The 19,004-nt window shown below is 42.7% G+C and overlaps 1 protein-coding gene across 1 annotated transcript in view; it reads left to right on the top strand.

The window, feature by feature from the left end:
• LOC124625777 (histone-lysine N-methyltransferase SETDB1-like) overlaps window positions 1-19,004 on the top strand; it is a 284,740-nt gene that overhangs the window by 53,561 nt on the left and 212,175 nt on the right. The window contains exon 4 of the mRNA XM_047149218.1: window positions 15,500-15,643. Within this exon, the coding sequence (XP_047005174.1) occupies window positions 15,500-15,643 (144 nt within the window). The remainder of the gene's footprint in view (window positions 1-15,499; window positions 15,644-19,004) is intronic.

Here is a 19,004-nt window from a genome sequence, read left to right as displayed (position 1 = left end):
TGTGGTGCTACAGAAGAATGCTGAAGATTAGATGGGTAGATCACATAACTAATGAGGAGGTACTGAATAGAACTGGGGAGAAGAAAAATATTTGGCACAACTTGACCGGAAGAAGGGATCGGTTGGTAGGACATATTCTGAGGCATCAAGGGACCACCAATTTAGTATTGGAGGGCAGCGTGGAGGGTAAAAATCGTAGGAGACCAAGATATGAATACTCTAAACAGATTCAGAAGGATGTAGGTTGCAGTGAAGTGTTTGCATAATGCAGTGTCAAATGTGATTAAGATGCGAAGTGTTTAAGCTCCACAACATGACTGCTGACACATGGTTATTCCATGTTTTATATAATTGTTCCTTGGCTTTGTATTTTGACGTTTTCTTGGGCTGCTGTGTGCCCTTGTAAGTTCTGTTGTTAAATGATGCCAATAAGATGACATATTTAAGCTGCAACAGTACAATTAACAAGTGAAATATGGTCAATCCACATCTGCCTCTGGGAGTGTGTATAACAGTCCAAAATTTGGTTTTGGAATCTCTGTGTTACCATTAAACAATCAATCTGAAACCTTCCAGTGTCTTGAAGTGTCTTCCATGGACATAGCTGTTTTACGATATCTATTCAGAAAAATTCCTGAACATTCATAATTTACCACCAACGGAGTGTTTGAGAGAAATGCAGTTGGCATCCCTGCACATGCCTGTGTTTAATGTGTAACTGCCAGAAGTTTCATTGTTGTATGCCTGTTAGTTATTGTTCAATGTTGTATTGAGTAGAACGTTGTGTCACACAGTTTGCGAATTTTGAAATGGCAGAGTTAGGGAAGTAATTTGTCTGCATTAAATTTTGCATGAAACTCGAGAAAACCTTAACAGAGACACACCAAATGATGCAAGAAGCCTACAGTGATGAGTGCGTAAGGTGTACTCGGTGTTACGAATGGTTCACACAGTTAAAAAATGGCCAGATGGAAATTAAAAATGACCCTTGTTCAGGATGCCCTTCCATGTCTGCTGATGATGCTCATTCAAGAGTGTCAATGAAATTGTGCATTCCAGTTGAAGACTGACTGTCCAAGAAATTGCAGAAGAATGTAAAATTTCAGTTGGATCATGTCATGAAATCCTGACACAGCATCTTCGAATGCACTGTGCTACTGCCAAGTTCGTCCCAATAAGTAAAAGGCAAGCTTAGAAAAATTTTGTGGACAAAGTTCCGGAATTTTTTGAACAGACTTCATCGGGATTCTTAAACTAAGAGTTAGCAATGTTTAATTTATGATCTGTATAAAATTCTACAAATTTTGGTTCTCTTTAATTCCTTCACCCCAGTCCAAATTCTCCTACTGTTTTTCCTTAACGTCCTTTTCCTATTACCATATTTCAGTCCCTCTTTACAGTTAACCCTGAACGATTTGAATAATTTCTTTTCCTGTGGTGGGCATTGGCTTCGTGCCTGTCCTGATTATGATAATGCAATCACTGTGTTGTTCATAGCTGCTTACCCTCATTCATATTTTCTTATTGATTATTAGATGTACTCATGGATTGAGGCTAACTGATTTAGGATCTATAGCCCTGTACTGACCTGATGAGAAGTCCTGTTCTTCCTGCTACTACACTTCACTAATTCCCACTATATCTCACTTCAACCTGTGCATTTCCTTTTTTAACTTCTGTAACTCCCCTGCCTGATTAAGGGAGCAAACTTTCCACACTTCCACAGCACGTGGTCTAGTGGCTAGCATTGCTGCCTGTGGATCATGAGATCACGGATTCAGTTCTTGGCCGGGTTGGGGATTTTCTCTGCCTGGGGACTGAATGATTGTGTTGCCCTCACTGTTTCATCCTCATTATCATTTGTGGCAGTGGCTAGGTTGGACTGTGTAAAAATTGAGACTTTGTACGGCCGCTGATGACTGCGCAGTTGAGTGCTCCACGAACCAAACATCAATATCAACATTAACATTCCAAATCCTCCTACATGTTCCCTGCCAGGAGATCTGAATGTGGGACTATTTTACCTCCAGAATGTTTTACCCAAGAGGATTCCATCGTCATCTAATTGTGAAGAAGAGCTAGCATGCCCTTGGGAAAACGAACAGTTGTAGTTTCCTGTTGCATTCAGATGTTCACAGTAACAGCACAGCAATAGTGTGTCGGCTGACTGTTGCCCCATGCAACTACTGAAAAGCCTGCTTCCTGCCCTCATTGGAAATTGTGGGTTAGTCTGACCATTAACGCCTACTACGTGTACAAACAGGTCACTTATTGATTTAAAATTGTGTGATTTAAGTCTTTTTGAGGTTGCAACCCTAAGTGTTAGCTGTGAACTATTTGCATGGCTGTTTCTGCTAGAGCTGAGTTTGTGCTCTTTGCTAGTGAACTTGGGCCATCAGCAAACTTTACTGTTTTCGTATAGGCCTTTAAGCTCATTAGAAGTAATTTATATAGATCAGAAACAAGAGCAGGCCCAGTTCCATCCTTATGGCATTCATTCCGAGCTTATTTTCATGCCTGAGATACAGTCTGTTAACAATACCCTGTGCTGTGTGTTGTGCAGGTAAGATTCCAGCCACAGATGTTGTTATTGCAATTACAGATGTCATTACTGTCACAACACTTCAGTTTGTTAAGTAGAATTTTGTGTTACACACAATCAAAGGCTATGGCAACCCTACATAATATATCGTGAGGATAATTTTTCATTTTTACCTCTGCAAGCAATTCATTTGCGAAGTCTTGTAGCTTTTTCTGGGGAGAATGCTCTGTGAAAGCCAAATTGATAAGCAGTTAACAAGTTCTACTTATTTGAGTAAGTCAGTATTGTATCAGGGCCCACTTTCTCAAACTCTTTTTGAAAAAAACCAGTAGTAGTTTTGTATGTTTGTAATTACAGTTTGTTTGATTATATTTATAATTTTATGGAAGGTTGTTGCTAAAACGGCCACGTCCTTGTCATGCAGCCAGTTCTCTCTAAAAATTTTTTCTCTTACACATTCTCTGATTGCTGTTTTTGATACTACCCCATGCTATCATGTGGTAAGTCATTCAGTTTTATCTCAAATTCCTTCAAATACCGTATGCACAATATATGCCTTGTATCACTGCATGTGTCATATACAAAATAAATGACAGTAAATCCAGCATCTACTGTGGTGCTGTGTATCAACGGGGTACTCTGTGTTGTGTGTGTTTAGTTCCCTTTTTGACAGAGTTCAAATGTTCTGACAATCTTCTGTGTTCCTCTGCTCATTCCTGCAAAGTAGTAATATTTTCTCAACAAAGTAAAAACTTACCCCAAGATGACAATTATCTTTATAAATATACTTGAGACAACCACATATACTGATGAAATATTCAGCCTTCACTATTTCCTTACTATGAGAGGCATACCTCATAAAATATGCTTCTATTTCATCTTTTATATCCCACATACAAGGATTATCTAATATTCGTAAAGGAAGACGAAAAAGAGCATCCACAACCAGTTTTTCTTCTCTATTCAGGTACTGCACACCAAGAATTAATTCTTGTAAAATGTAGACTATGAGATCAAATCGTGTGTTAAATATTTTTCTCTACATTAAAAATACTATAGCTCGGTGATGTGAATGAATAATCACTCTGTGTCATGCTGACAGGTGAGAAGAGTATTTTGAAAACATCTACCTGGGGGAGGTACTGTCTGATGATATGATAATGAGACTTAGTTTGAAAGATACAGATGATACAGTATTAGATCCAGAATTTGACAGTTTTTTGGAATAGTAATGGCCAGATAAGGCAGAAGCTACAGATAACATTGCTTTGAAATTTCCAAAATCATTGAGGGAAGTGGAAAAACATGACTATTCAAGTTTGAGTGTGGAATCTATGAGACTGGAGGCAAACTTTACTGAATGGAAAATAAAACTGAAGAGCTGTTAGATGACAATCAATTTGGCTATACAAGATTTAGAGGCACCAAAATGGCAGTTCCGGTATTGCTGTTGATAATGGAAGCAAGATTTAACAAAAAATCAAGACATCTTCATAGGATTTGTCAACCTTGAAAATGTGTTCAACAGTGTAAAATGGTGCAAGATATTCAAAATTCTCAAAGGAAAAAAGTGTACACTGTAGATATGTTAAGACTCAAGATGTGAAAAAAAAAAGGCAATGGAAGCTCAAGAATGAAGTGAAGTGCTTGGATTAAATGGTCACAATACATGGAAGTACTTCTTCCTTCTCCTGAGGTAGAATTAAGAAAAATTAATGGAACGAAATATCTGATGAGCATAGAATGTGGATTGTGAACAAACCAAAGAAGGATGAAAGAAATGAGAAGTCTCAGAAATTAGATTATCAATAAATGCAACATACAAATTGTGTCAACACAGTATACGAAATGGTAGACTTCTTTTATGTTTGAGCCAAAATTAAAAAAAATATGGATGAAGCAAGAATGACATAAAAGGCAAACTAGCAAAGGCATACAGAGCTTTCCTGGCCAAAATAAGTCCACTAGCATCAAACATTGGACCTAGTTGGACAAAGACATTCCTAAAAATGTGCATCTGGAGTGCAGTGTTGTATGGAAGTGAATCATGTACTATGGCAAACCCATAAAACAAGGGACACAAAGCATTTGTCAAACAATGGAAAATCAGGATGGAATGTAACAGTATTATGAAAAGGAAAGTTGCCACTCACCATATTGCAGAAATGCTGAGTTGCAGATAGGCACAACAAAAAGTCTGTCACAAATAAAGCTCTCGTCTAGTAAGGCCTTCATCAAAAATAGATAACACACACACACACACACACACACACACACACACACACACACACACATGACTGCAGTCTTGTGTGTGATATATATAAAAAACAAAGATGATGAGACTTACCAAACAAAAGCGCTGGCAGGTTGATAGACACACAAACATACACACAAAATTCAAGCTTTCGCAACAAACGGTTGCTTCATCAGGAAAGAGGGAAGGAGAGGGAAAGACGAAAGGATGTGGGTTTTAAGGGAGAGGGTAAGGAGTCATTCCAATCCCGGGAGCGGAAAGACTTACCTTAGGGGGAAAAAAGGACAGGTATACACTCGCGTGCGCGCGCACACACACACATCCATCTGCACATACACGGACACAAGCAGACATTTGTAAAGGCAAAGAGTTTGGGCAGAGATGTCAGTCGAGGCGGAAGTGCAGAGGCAAAGATGTTGTTGAAAGACAGGTGAGGTATGAGTGGCGGCAACTTGAAATTAGCGGAGGTTGAGGCCTGGCGGATAACGAGAAGAGAGGATATACTGAAGGGCAAGTTCCCATCTCCGGAGTTCTGACAGGTTGGTGTTAGTGGGAAGTATCCAGATAACCCGGACTGTGTAACACTGTGCCAAGATGTGCTGGCCGTGCACCAAGGCATGTTTAGGCACAGGGTGATCCTCATTACCAACAAACACTGTCTGCCTGTGTCCATTCATGCAAATGGACAGTTTGTTGCTGGTCATTCCCACATAGAAAGCTTCACAGTGTAGGCAGGTCAGTTGGTAAATCACGTGGGTGTTTTCACACGTGGCTCTGCCTTTGATCGTGTACACCTTCCGGGTTACAGGACTGGAGTAGGTGGTGGTGGGAGGGTGCATGGGACAGGTTTTACACTGGGGGCGGTTACAAGGGTAGGAGCCAGAGGGTAGGGAAGGTGGTTTGGGGATTTCATAGGGATGAACTAAGAGGTTACGAAGGTTAGGTGGACAGCGGAAAGACACTCTTGGTGGAGTGGGGAGGATTTCATGAAGGATGGATCTCATTTCAGGGCAGGATTTGAGGAAGTCGTATCCCTGCTGGAGAGCCACATTCAGTCTGATCCAGTCCGGGAAAGTATCCTGTCACAAGTGGGGCACTTTTGGGGCTCTTCTGTGGGAGGTTCTGGGTTTGAAGGGATGAGGAAGTGGCTCTGGTTATTTGCTTCTGTACCAGGTCGGGAGGGTAGTTGCGGGATGCGGAAGCTGTTTTCAGGTTGTTGGTGTAATGGTTCAGGGATTCCGGACTGGAGCAGATTCGTTTGCCACGAAGACCTAGGCTGTAGGGAAGGGAGCGTTTGATGTGGAATGGGTGGCAGCTGTCATAATGGAGGTACTGTTGCTTGTTGGTGGGGTCCTTCCCTCTTTCCTGATGAAGCAACCGTTTGTTGTGAAAGTTTGAATTTCATGTGTATGTTTGTGTTTGTTTGTGTGTCTATCGACCTGCCAGCGCTTTTGTTTGGTAAGTCTCATCATCTTTGTTTTTAGATATATTTTTCCTACGTGGAATGTTTCCGTCTTTCCGCTCCCGGGATTGGAATGACTCCTTACCCTCTCCCTTAAAACCCACATCCTTTCATCTTTCCCTCTCCTTCCCTCTTTCCTGGTGAGGCAACAGTTTGTTGCGAAAGCTTGAATTTCATGTGTATGTTTGTGTTTGTTTGTGTGTCTATCGACCTGCCAGCACTTTCGTTTGGTAAGTCGCATCATCTGTGTATGTATATATATATATAAGTGCTGGCAGGTCGATACACACACAAACAAACACAAACATACACACAAAATTGGAAATTCTAGCTTTCGCAACAAACGGTTGCTTCGTCAGGAAAGAGGGAAGGAGAGGGAGAGACGAAAGGAGTGGGTTTTAAGGGAGAGGGTAAGGAGTCATTCCAATCCCGGGAGTGGAAAGACTTACCTTAGGGGGAAAAAAGGACGGGTATACACTCGCGCGCGCGCACGCACACACATATCCATCCACACATATACAGACACAAGCAGACATATTTTTATATATATTTTTCCCACGTGGAATGTTTCCCTCTGCCAGCGCTTTCGTTCGGTAAGTCACCTCATCTTTGTTTTTATATATAATTTTTCCCACGTGGAATGTTTCCCTTTATTTTATATATATATATATATATATAAGAGAGAGAGAGAGAGAGAGAGAGAGAGAGAGAGAGAGAGAGAGATTTATGACAAAGGCCTTACTGGCCGAAATCTTTGAGAGTCTTTTTGTTGTGCTGTAAGATGAGTGGCAACTTTCCTTTTCATAATATTGACACAAAGTATTTGAGATGTTGTATTATAGAAGGATGTTGAAAATTAGCTGAACAAATAATAAAAAAAGAGATATGATGGTCTGCAGAATTGACGAGAATAGGAAGACATGGAAAACACTGACAAGATGAAGTGGCAACATATTAGGGTATGTGTTAAAACATCAGGAATACTCGAGGGAGGCGTAGGTAGTAAAAACTGTAGTGAAGACAGATATTTGAATTTATCCAACAAATAATTCAGGAGGTTGGGTGAAAGTGCTACTTTTGAGATGAAGATTTTGGTGCAAAAGAGGATGTTGCCATGGGCTGCATCAATCCAGTCAGAAGACTGATGACCCCACAAGGAAAACCATCATGCTTGTGAATTCTTGTACTGTCTGCATACCTTGACCACAGCTAACACATTCTTTTCTGTTGTTGAATACAGTTGTTCATAGGTTGTGAGCAATCTACTTGAAAAAAGTATGCCTGAGCAAGACACATGACCCTCTCTTTCCTCAACTTGGTGTATCTCCACCATCTGTTGTGATATGATATGCCATAGACTAATCTACATGACCTAAAGTTTTCATATTTTGTAGAATTCCTTAACTTTTTCAGACTGTCAGTGACTTCCCTTTTTTCCCCCCAAAATCCATGCTGTTCCCTTCTTTAAAAGATGTCACCTGTACACAAATAGAAGTTTGCTCTGGAAGTACACAGCTTATAACATTTTATGAAATCAAGTCTCTTTTCTTCTCTCTCTCTCTCTCTCTCTCTCTCTCTCTCTCTCTCTCTCTATCTCTATCTCGTGAACACTTATCAGTTACCTCCAATTTCTTTGGATTTTTCTGAACTATTTCATTACATATCACTCGCTCCATCAGTTGCAATTTTCCACTGCCAAGTTAAGACTTTTCTAATTAAATCAGAATAGGCTTTTTCATATTTATTAATTAATTTATTTATTTTTTGGTAGCACGTCACAGATCTTTGTTGCAACTACAGCCATTAACACACCATGGGGCTCGTAAATGTCGTGTGTAGGTGCATGGTGGTCATGGGGCCATGCGCTGTTGCGGTACTTCTTCCTTTCTTGTCCTGTGGTCTTCCTATTTGACTGTATTCTCTCTCATATTTGGTCTGTAGGTCACATTCCCTTTGTTGATAATGTAACTTTTTTGGAGGACATTGATTACAGCTTTTCCGCTCTTCAGTTATTTATTTTAAAACACTTATTTTGGTTAAGTTATGTTGGGTCTCTACAGCCAGGTTTGACCTCCACATTTAAAAAATTTTAATGGAAGTGCAGATCATGGGAGAGGGGAGGGGAGTGGATGGTCGAAGGCTGAGTACACGTTATGGTAGCCAGCCAGTGTGGGGGATCATGTACGCACATTGTAGTAGCTCCCTGACTAAGCATGGAACTCATTGTTGATGCCAGAGCTGTTACCTCCCCTGGCCTGCCAAGGAATAGGTACCCACCCATTTGGGGAGGATTCTGGGTAATGGCGATCAATCCAAGTGGCTGGTACACTCTCTGGGTGATGCCCATGGGGAGAGCCCTTGTTCAAAGTAGGCAGTCATCTCAGACCACGAAAAGACCAAAGTTAACAGCCAGTGGCTGTGAGGCTCCGACAGTCTCTTTGGTAAGAACTGAATGCTTCAGTGTAGATTGTTATGACCCCTCCTGGATCAGGCCATGCAAGGAAAACAAAATTGAGCAGATTATGGAACCTTGCTCCACTCAGTTCCTAGTTTGCACTTTGACTAATGGAGGGTCCTCCCCGTAGGCTACACCTGTGCCTTTTGAGTAATAATATTGAAAATGTTTTTGGAGAAATCTCTTCCTGCAGCAAGCTATGAAGTGATTCTGTCATAATGAAAGCAGCAGGTCATACTTAGCCTTAGCACCCCCTCTTTAAGGAAATTGGTAAAGTATTTGTCACCATAACACCCCACAGCTCAAACATGATACAATATTTAAATTATCACTAAGATGGAATGCTGCAGATTAATGCGGAATTGTAGGGAAACTTAGAGAAGCAAGGAGGACTTCGATATGTGGCAGACAAGGTTGACCCCAGGGCATTCGTCCTTGGTTTTGAGGGGAATTTGCTTTCTGAGGAAGTCAAAATCATTGTATACTGTTGTGATGAGAAGTTAATTTCTCATTCCTATGTTGTACTTTAAATAGTGATACTATGGGCATATGTCATGCTGTTGTATCAATAACCCAACTTGTGGCGACCATGGTTGGCTGCTTCATGGAACTTCACCATGTGCCTAACAGCCATTCAGTGGCAGTTGCATTGACAGTAACACTCCCTGATCCATGAAGTGAAGTGTTTTGCCTTAGTTAAGGAATGAAAGATCTAGAAATTTGAGGTCTTGAATCTCCTCTCATATTTTGATGTATGGGAAAAGTCTGTTTGCTTGTGCCACATCCCAGTGGTGTTGAATTTTGTCATTACTGTGGCAAGGTCATTGACAGTACCTCAAGTACTGATGTCCTACATTCTCTCAACGTTGAGTTGTTGGTAGTAACTCAAATAAATTAGCTCATGGTGGGAGATACGCACTCCCTTCTTGTAGTTCCTGGAGCACCATCTTCAGATACCCCGACTCCTCACACCTGACCAGAGAAGCAGCATCCTCTTGCAGCTTCTATTGGTGACAGGCTCACTTTAGGGAAACCTTCTCTTTGGGAGAGTACCCACCAGCGACCTAACACAGACTGAGGAGCCATGGAATGCAAGTCAAACGGTCCGTCTATTTTCAGATGTTATTCTGATGATGATTAAGCCCTTAGAAGAGTCCCTAGTTGCTAAAGTAGTTAATGAGAAAAAAATAAATTTTGGAATGGCTACTCCTGTGATGCTGGATATGGCAGGCTCCCCTCATGCCATCAGACTCAGAACCTATGTTCATTAATGTTGTTCCAATCCCACTGGTGACTATCTGTCTTCCTGGCACCTCATGCCTAACTGGGATGCTGTGGACATGATAAATCAGTAGAACAGCAGTTGGTATTACTGTCACCTGCCAGAAACTGCAACAATTAATGCCCTACAGCTCAGTGATCTGTGCTGTGCTCTAAGAAACACATTTCACTGATAACCATCGGAACTCCGGCAGTGACCACAATGCCAGTCCACCTTTCCCGCAGCTGGGTGGTGCCCATGAGCTTAGCTCCTGATCTGAGTGGGTGATACCAGAGTGGACACTCTGCACATGAAGCTTGCTAACCTTCAAGCTTCTGGCCCTTTTCCATGGCTGTCTCTTCAGATAGGAATGATTCTCTCTCTGCTCCAACTTTTGCTTCCTCACTCTTTCCCCTCTGTGGCCACTCCTTGGGAGGAGGGCTAGGCCTCCGGCTTGGGGTGGAACCCTTTCCTCCCGTTACATGGTTTGTTCCAGAACAGATGGGGGGGCTTCTGCTGCTGCCAAACTTCTCTCTTTTGTAGAACACATTGAAGATAGGTTTGGGGAAGTTGTCTCGCTTAGCAAAATTTGATCTGCCTCCTTACTGATCAAAACCTCTTCTGCCAGTCAGTGAGCTTCACTTTGTGCTTGTAGCACTTAAGATACATCCCTACGAACATTATTCCTCATCAGTCCTTAAATATGACACAGGGAATTATTTTATATAGGGCCTCTTTCTTCAATCTGATGAGGAACTCAGGACTAACCTGGCACAGTGCGGCATTCATTTTGTCCAGTGAGACCAGGGAGGTCCTAAGGATGATTGTGTCGATACCGGCGCTTTTATCCTGGCTCTTGAGAGGGATACCCTTCTGGAAAAAGTCAAAGTTATGGTTTAACATTGCAACGTGAAGCCCTGTATCTCACCTATGCACTGTTTCTAATGTCTCCATTATAGTCGCATGTCTTCATGATGTGAGTCGACTCCTATTTGCGGGGACTGCGGCTGCCCTCTCCATGTGGAGAGTCCTTGCATCTTATGCCCAAGTGTGTGAACTGTTCTGGCCCGCATTCTTGTCGCTCGTCAGATTGCCCTGATCTATAAAAAGGAAAGGAAGATGCAGGAATTCAAAACCCTCGACCATCTATCCTAGTCTGTAGCCCAACAGAAATTCGACAGTCTCCACCTGGTATCTCTAATGTCTGCCTTTGCTTCTGATGCATCATTTCCTCCTCCTCCTCCTCCTCCCCCCCCCCACTCCCTCCCCTCCCCCTCCCTCCTGTCCCCCTTCCCTCTTCTCTTCCCCCTGAGAGCCCTCTTTCCTAGTGTCTCCACTACAAGCAGTCTGTTACTTCGAGTTGGATGCAGAACACATTCTCTGTGGACCTAGAGATCGCTTGTTTTCTTTTGGATCCTGATCTTGCTGCTACTTTCTCTCTTCATGACTACATCGTATTTCACTCTTCAAAGAAGAAGAAAATGCATAGGTGTCGGGATGATATCTCCCCACCACCATCCCCCCCCCCCCCCCCCCAATCTTGCTCCCCCACCCCCTCCCCCTGCCTGCCCCCCACTTCGACATCTCGTGGAGTATTGCTCCCTTCCTCTCATCAATCAAGGTCCGAGCTTACATCCAATAAAGTCACTCCATCCTTACCGACGACAGAGACTGACGGCACGATGATCGATTCTGACTCATTCGACATCCATCCGGGCTCTTGTTCTACTCTCCTCCAATCAAACTGTAATGGTTACTATCATCATCTTCCGGAATTACTGTATCTTCTTTCTCTCTCTTATGGAACTTGTGTTGTATTACAGGAATCTCATTTTACGGATACTCATTCACTGAATCATCTTGGTTTCCAAGCCTTCTGCCAGAACGGGGTCGGAGCTTTGCGAGCCTCTGTTGGTGTCTGTATGTTGTTCCCCATGGATGTTTTAGTTTCTAGGTTCCTCTTCAATCTGCGCTGGAAGTGGTGGCAGTTTGGATGCATTTAGGCGGCTCTGCAATAACAATATGCAATCTTTATATCCTCCCTGACTAGTGTCCTACCCTTCCTGCTCTTCTTGCTCTCCTTCCACAGCTCCCCCCTCCCTTCCTTCTCTTTGGGGATCTTAAAGCCCGTAACCCTCTATGGGGTGGTACTGCGAACACCGATGGGGGCAGGATTGTGGAAGACTTGCTGGTAGGGCTTGATCTCTGCTTCTTCTACATTGGAGCTCCCACACACTGATTGTGGCACTTGACATTTTTTCGATCATTAATCTTTCTCGTCCATTGATATTTCCATCTGTAGCCAAAGATTCCTCCCCTCCATTCAGCGGGGAGTCCACAACCATTTGTGCGACAGTGATCATTCTCTGACTCTCCTATCTTTTCTTCAATATCATTCGCCCGGATGCCCTTACAGGTGGGCCTTTACCAGTGGAGATCAGGATGTCGTTTCATTGGCTGCCATCCCAGTTGCTCCAATGCATGACGGCATCGACGAGTCCATAGAGTGTTAGACTGATGTCATCTTTTCGACAATTGCCTCAGGGTTTTCTGTTCCTTGGGATCTCGTTGATGTAACACTGCCCCTTAGTGGACCCCCGAAATTGCTGCAGCTATTAAAGACTGCTCTCATGCTGTCCAATGCTACAAACAGCATCCCTCTCTCGAGCACACATGTCCTTTAAATGACTTCGAGCCCAGGCCCATTATCTAATTAAATGCCAGAAGCAGATTTGAGGGAACAATATGTCACTGCCACAGAGCTGCGTACTCTCTCTTCACAGGTGTGAGTAAAGATCTGGCACATTTTTGGCCACCGTCCTCCTACAGTTGTCCCAGGAATTTCCCAGAATGGTGTTACCCTCCGCAGCCCAAACTCTGTCATTGATCGTTTTGCCCAGGCCTTAGCATTGGTCCACTATCTGCCCATGTTTCGTCTTCTCAAACACTGTCTTGAATAACTTTCGTTAAGTTTTTGTTAGTTTACCTGAATTCGGCAATCCAAATGGCTATTGCCTGGTGTCAGCACCTTGTTGCAGTCTTCTTTTATCTGCACAAAGCTCATTGAAACCACATGGTACCACCACATCTGTGGCACCTTACATGAGTTGGGCCTCCGTGGCCTTCTCCAGATTTTCTTTTGTGTTGCAGGTTCTGGTTGGTTACTTTTGTAGCACCATCCGTTTGCAGGAGAGTAGGGCTCTGGAGGCTACTGTTTTGAGTGTCCCTCTATTTTTAGTGGCTATTAGCAGTCTGATGGTGCCTGTGGGACCAGTGGTGCACCCGCTCTTTGTATGCTGATAACTTTTGAATTTATTTTTGTTCATCCGTGATAGGCATTGGTGAACACAGACTGCAGGGAGCAATACACCAAGTGCAGTCTTGGGCACTCACTCATGGCTTCCAATTTTTGGCTGCCAAGATCTGCATTATGCATTTGTGTCATCAGTACAGTGCATCCCCATCCGGACCTGTATCTTGATGGACTAGTCTTTTGATGCCTGGTTGACAAGGCTTTCCCAACAACTAAAGCAGAGATGTTGGTGACACCTAAGTGTTCTTCAGTCACACCTCAGTATTCTTCAGTGCCTCAACAATACCTACTGGTGCATGGACTGTTCTAGTGTCCTCTGGCTCTGCAAAGCATTGGTCCAGTCCTGTCGAGATTATGGGAGTCTCACTTATGGCCCAGCATCACCTTTGACATTACAGATGTTGGACCCAATGTACCATTGTGGGATATGACTGGCAACTGGCGTCTTTTGGACTAGCCCAATGATCAGCCTCCTAACAGAGGCCGGGACCCCACTGTTGCAGGTTCTGCACCACCAACAGCTGATTGATTATCCATTAAGCATCCGCTGCTGCTCGGAGCATCTGAATTCCCAACTCCTCTTTCCAGATACAGACGTCCACCTCCTGCAATGATGGCCCAGGTCTGGGGTTACGATCGCCATCTGCATCCATTCGTGTTTCTCACAACTCCAGCTTTCCCCTCTACTACCAGTTCTCCAGGTCCTCTCATGTACACCTGCGTGGTTCATATGCCGCCTACAGCTCTGTCTTGACCTGCCACAAGGTCCAAAAGACTTGGCTTGCCTGAGGCCCTAGACTACCAATTCTTTGTCACCCTTGGTGTGTTTTGGGTTTCAGAAGTAGTCTAAATGACAATGGTTGTCAGTCACACTGGTTTTGCTTGTGTTCATGTGGGATGTAATGAACTCCACGCCTTGCTGGATGGCTGCAGTGTTTTCACTGCAGAGTTGGTAGCCATCCTTCATGCTCTTGAGCATATCCGTTTGTGCACTGCTGAGTCCTTCCTCATCTGTAGTTTACATGCACTTGACCTGCGTTATCCACATCATATCTTTATCTCGACCATCCAGGATTCTCTTTTTGCCCTCAAACAGTGTGGCCACTCAGTGGTCTATGTCTGGATCCCATGTTGTCTTGGAATCCTGGGGAATGAACTGACTGACAGGCTATCCTCTTTAATCTTCCTGACTCGCTGCCCTTGTGATCTGGTTTTACGTCATGAAAGAGGTTTTTATCGCACACTATGACAGAGGGTGTCTCAGCCTCGTCACCTCATTTAGGGGTTGGTAGGATGAGCAGTGGCTATCTGGGCTTTGTGATCTGCCCCAGCCCTCACTGTACCCACTCTTTTGCTGTTTTTCCACTTTCTTGCACATTATGTCTGAATTGGTGTCCTTCCTCTGTTTTTCTGTGCTTCTCTCACCCTGTCTGTGGTGCTAGTCTTTTCTGTGTATTGTGTGTTGGGTGGATGGGGGTTCTTCTGGTAAGAGGCTTGCTGTTACAACTAGGAGGGAGTGATGACCTTGTAGTTTGGCCCCTTTCATCAGTAAACCAACCAACCAGCTCAACAATCAAATTGCTCTTAATTTTTTTTTTTTGGGCCATAAATAAATGGATCCATAATGCCTAGTAATGGACATGCCAGTTTGGAAAGCTCACTACCTTTGAAATGAACTGCATGCTAATATATTCATAAAATAGGTGAAATTCATTTAAAATTATTTCAGCCAACTCATTGATGTTGCTGTTGCCTTAGAGAGGAGGGAATTGTTAATAAATAGCTAAAAAGTGGTATTGTATCATCATTTGCAAAATAGCTGCTATGGTTGTAATTTGGAAGTCTGTCACCTATTGCTTGTGGAAATAATATTTTAAACATTCAGATAGGTATAGCTATTTATTCAAATCCAGTGAAAACAATCTGGCAGGCATTATCGAGAATATTGTACACCTTAGTCTAAAATACTGTCTCAATAATATAGAAGGAAAAGACAGCCAGAATATTTGTTGCTTGCCACCAGGGGTTTATCTCAATGGCAGGAGTGTCACTGAATTAAAAATTCAAAAACTTAAAAAGAATTGTGTAATTCAATGACTTAAAGGATGTAAATGAAATGCAGTGTGACTCTGCATTTTTAATGAATTTGTTTTGTCAATGTTAGGAATGCAGCAAAGTGATTTTTTCATATTATTGTTATCTTTTGTTTCAGACTGTGTGCTATCTGATGGTGATGCTGAATACATAGTGGAAAATATATGTCCTGTTTTGGAGTCAACTTTCTCCAAGTTTGACTGGCATTTCCAGTTGGAACAAGGCACTGAGTACCTTATGGATGTGATGGACAAACAAGAAAGTAAGAGATATTTATATTTTCCACACACATTCAGGCATAGTCTTTTTTATGGAAAATGCACGTAACTGAGTAAAGAAAGAATGGCAGCAAGTGCTCCCCCTCCAAAACATTGTTCCCAGTAAAACAGCTACATACGGGTATTGTGAAATACATAATTAATTTGACTATTTGTAATTAAATAAGTATCTTCCATTAAATAATGGAACTGAGAGGAATATCAGGCAAAAAATACAAACAAGGTCCTGTATTTTCAGGGAATATGAAACTTTTTCAAGAAGTGAATCCCTTTATCTTCCTTCGGCATAAAAATTATTAACTCCTGTGGAGGAACTGATAAATATGCAGAACCTGCGTCTTTGCAGCTATGTAAATAATAATTAGAGAGGTGTGAGGTGGATCATAGAGAATGTAAACTGATGCAATGAAAAAATGTAGTAAAATAATTTGAGTACAAAGGCTGTGGCTCTATACAGTGGGTAGCTGAATGTTCATAAGAAAACAGAAGAACAGTAATTATTGGACAAGATTTTACACTGAACTATGTGAACACTTTTAACATGGCAGTTATAGGTGGTGGAGTGTTTTGAAATGAGGGTATCTAAGATACTAATACAGGTCAGGCCTGTGCTATTCTCTTTTAAGAAAATGGCAACCTCAGCGAACTATCATATATTAGCAGTTGCCAAATGCTTCATGTGCTGTGTAATACTTTGACTTGTACATTGCTCATTGTTCTCTTTTGTTGTGAGGAGACTGGTCCTCCATGGTGTTAGAGTATGTCTGTCACAACGCAGATGTAATTGGCAAATCATGTGCAATCTGTAAAATTTCGCTTTCATGAAAGCACAGAACATTGGTGTAAACTGCCAGCCCTGCAAGAGGGAGGCAGGGTTTGTTCCCTCACAGTGCTTCTCTCCCCTCATGCAGTTTAAGTTACACATGTGGTTAACTACTGTGTCATTGTGTTTACTTGTTGTGTAAACATTAGTAACAAATTATGACTTGAACTTAGACTTCTTTCTTTCCCAAGCAGTGGTTTCCTTGTTAAGCTTTCCAGGCTCTGCATATGAGAAATGATGGATGCTAAATATCAGCTGAGGTACTTTGATCTGAGTTCCAATTTATGGTACTGTTCTCATTTCTTTTGTCATTGTGTGTGTTTACTGTGATGGGAATCACTTGCCTTCTTACTTACTACAACACTTTCGTTTTACTGTCTTGATGAAGTTGTGAAATTGTTGGAGGCATGTATATTAGTACAAAATACCATTTTTGTCAAATGCAAAAGCAGCAAAACAACATAATAAGAGTATTCATGCCATGCTTAGTGTAATTCCACTGAAAGTGTAAGGAAAAATATTTAATTTTGTTGATTTCTATATTTTTTAATAGAACAAATTGAACAAGGACTAAAGCCTCTGCCAGGTGCTTGCATGTGAACTGCAGAGTAGTCATGTCGATGTAGGTGTTGGAGAGATTTTTTGGTGGATTTGACAATATTGTGTTCTGAAACATGTTTAGAAACTGGGTACTATTGCATATGATTGTGGAGATCTGGTTGAAGTTTAATGAATGTCTTACTATTCATGGCTCAGCAGAAAATATAATTTGACTGGAATGTATTTGGTGAACAGTTCATTCCACTTCTAGATGTAGCCATGAGGACACAGATATAGCTATTGCTGTAGATATCAAAGAGCGAAAATGAGCAGGATAACATTTACATTTGAAATATTGACATACTTTGGCAAGATGAATAGGTTGGGGACTGTCAGAAATGAAGTTCAAGTCACTCAGACACTCTCTGTAAGTACAAGTGTCCAGTATCTCCTCCCAAACCCCAGAGCGATGTCAATCATATTACGTGGACAAACAAGATATGTCATGAGTATTAACACTGAGAGGTTTATAACTTCCTAGCTCCAGTAGGATTGGAGACTAGTAATAACATTTTTTCAGCCTCTGACATGTAGGCTGCCCTGCATGACAGGTGTCTTCTGTGTGAATAGAATTGATGTGTATTATTGGCCTACTTTGTAGGGCAGCCTAAACATCAGGGGTAAGAAACAAATCATTAGCTGCATATGTGTGGGATTGTCTGCACAACAGTCATTCTGTGTTGGAGTAACATTGGCCTGCTTCTTCTACTTGTTCTGTAGCAGTTACATGTGTGATGAGCATGGACGGGGAAAGGTGGAGATTGGTGGAGGAGGATAGGCAGAGGTGGAGTTTGGAGAGGTTGATCAGAGAAGGAGTAGCAGAGGGGGACAGAGAGAGGCGAGGAGTGGATGGATGGGGAGGAAGAGATTAATAGGAAGATAGGAAAGGACAGAGAGCAAGAGAGAAGGGAAGAAGCAGATGTATAGGGAAGAGAGAGATAGGGAGAGTGTGGCAGTGGGAAATGGATAGGGAGATGGGGTAGTAAGAGATGAATAGGGTGGGGTGGAAAGGAGGAGGTGTACAGAAAGGCAGCAGGAGAAGATGGACGTAGAGAGGGGCAGGATGACAGGGACAGAAATGGAGAGGAGCAGGAGATGGGCAGAGGAGGTGGGCAGATGGGGGGGGGGGGGAGGATGATGAGGAGGCAGAAACGAGGGGAGGCAAATGAGATGGCAGAGAGAGGAACGAAGGGCAATAGGAGGATGTGTACCGATAAACAGGAAGGAGGAGACGGTCAGTGGGAGAGGTAGATGCAGGAGACAGGTGGAAGGTGTTAATGGATAGTGGGCAGATGGAAAAGGAAGAAGGGGAGGAGGATATGGAGAAAAGGGCAACATGAACAGGAGGAGGGGAATGAGGTCGTTGTTTCAGTGGAGAGGAGACTTACAGACAGATGGTTTAGGAGGGTATGAAGAGCCAGAGAGAGTGGAGAGGAGAAGATGGACCCAATATGCTGGAGGATAAGGGGAGATGGAGGAGGAAGAACTGGCCACAGAAGGTAGGGAGGAGGAGGTGCAAGAGATACATACGCTGACATGTATGGGGTAAAGCCGTAGGGAAAAGGCTGGGATATATATGCAAAGCAGTCTGTATGTATGCATGTCCAAGAGCTCCTCCCAAACACCCGCAGCGAGTTCAACCAAATGTGGCACTCAAACAGCAAACGTCACAACAGCACTGTGGGGCTCATAACTTCCTACCTCTAGTACGAGCAGATGTATGGCAAACAAAGATTTTTTAACCCATTGGGTAGATGCTATGCATGCAAATGGACATGGATTAGGGTTGACGTAATAGAGTAGGGGATGGACAAAGAGGGAAAAATGGGAAGTGGGTGTAGAGTGGTTGGGAGGAATAGGTGGATGGGGAGAAAGGCAGAAATAGGTGGATGGGAAGAGTGAGAGGAGAAGATGGAGAGAAT

The sequence above is a fragment of the Schistocerca americana genome, chromosome 8 (assembly GCF_021461395.2).
Source record: "Schistocerca americana isolate TAMUIC-IGC-003095 chromosome 8, iqSchAmer2.1, whole genome shotgun sequence".
NCBI classification, from domain to species: Eukaryota; Metazoa; Arthropoda; class Insecta; order Orthoptera; family Acrididae; genus Schistocerca; species Schistocerca americana.
Note: the sequence above shows the minus strand (reverse complement) of the source record. Positions and strands in the feature narration are given on the sequence as shown.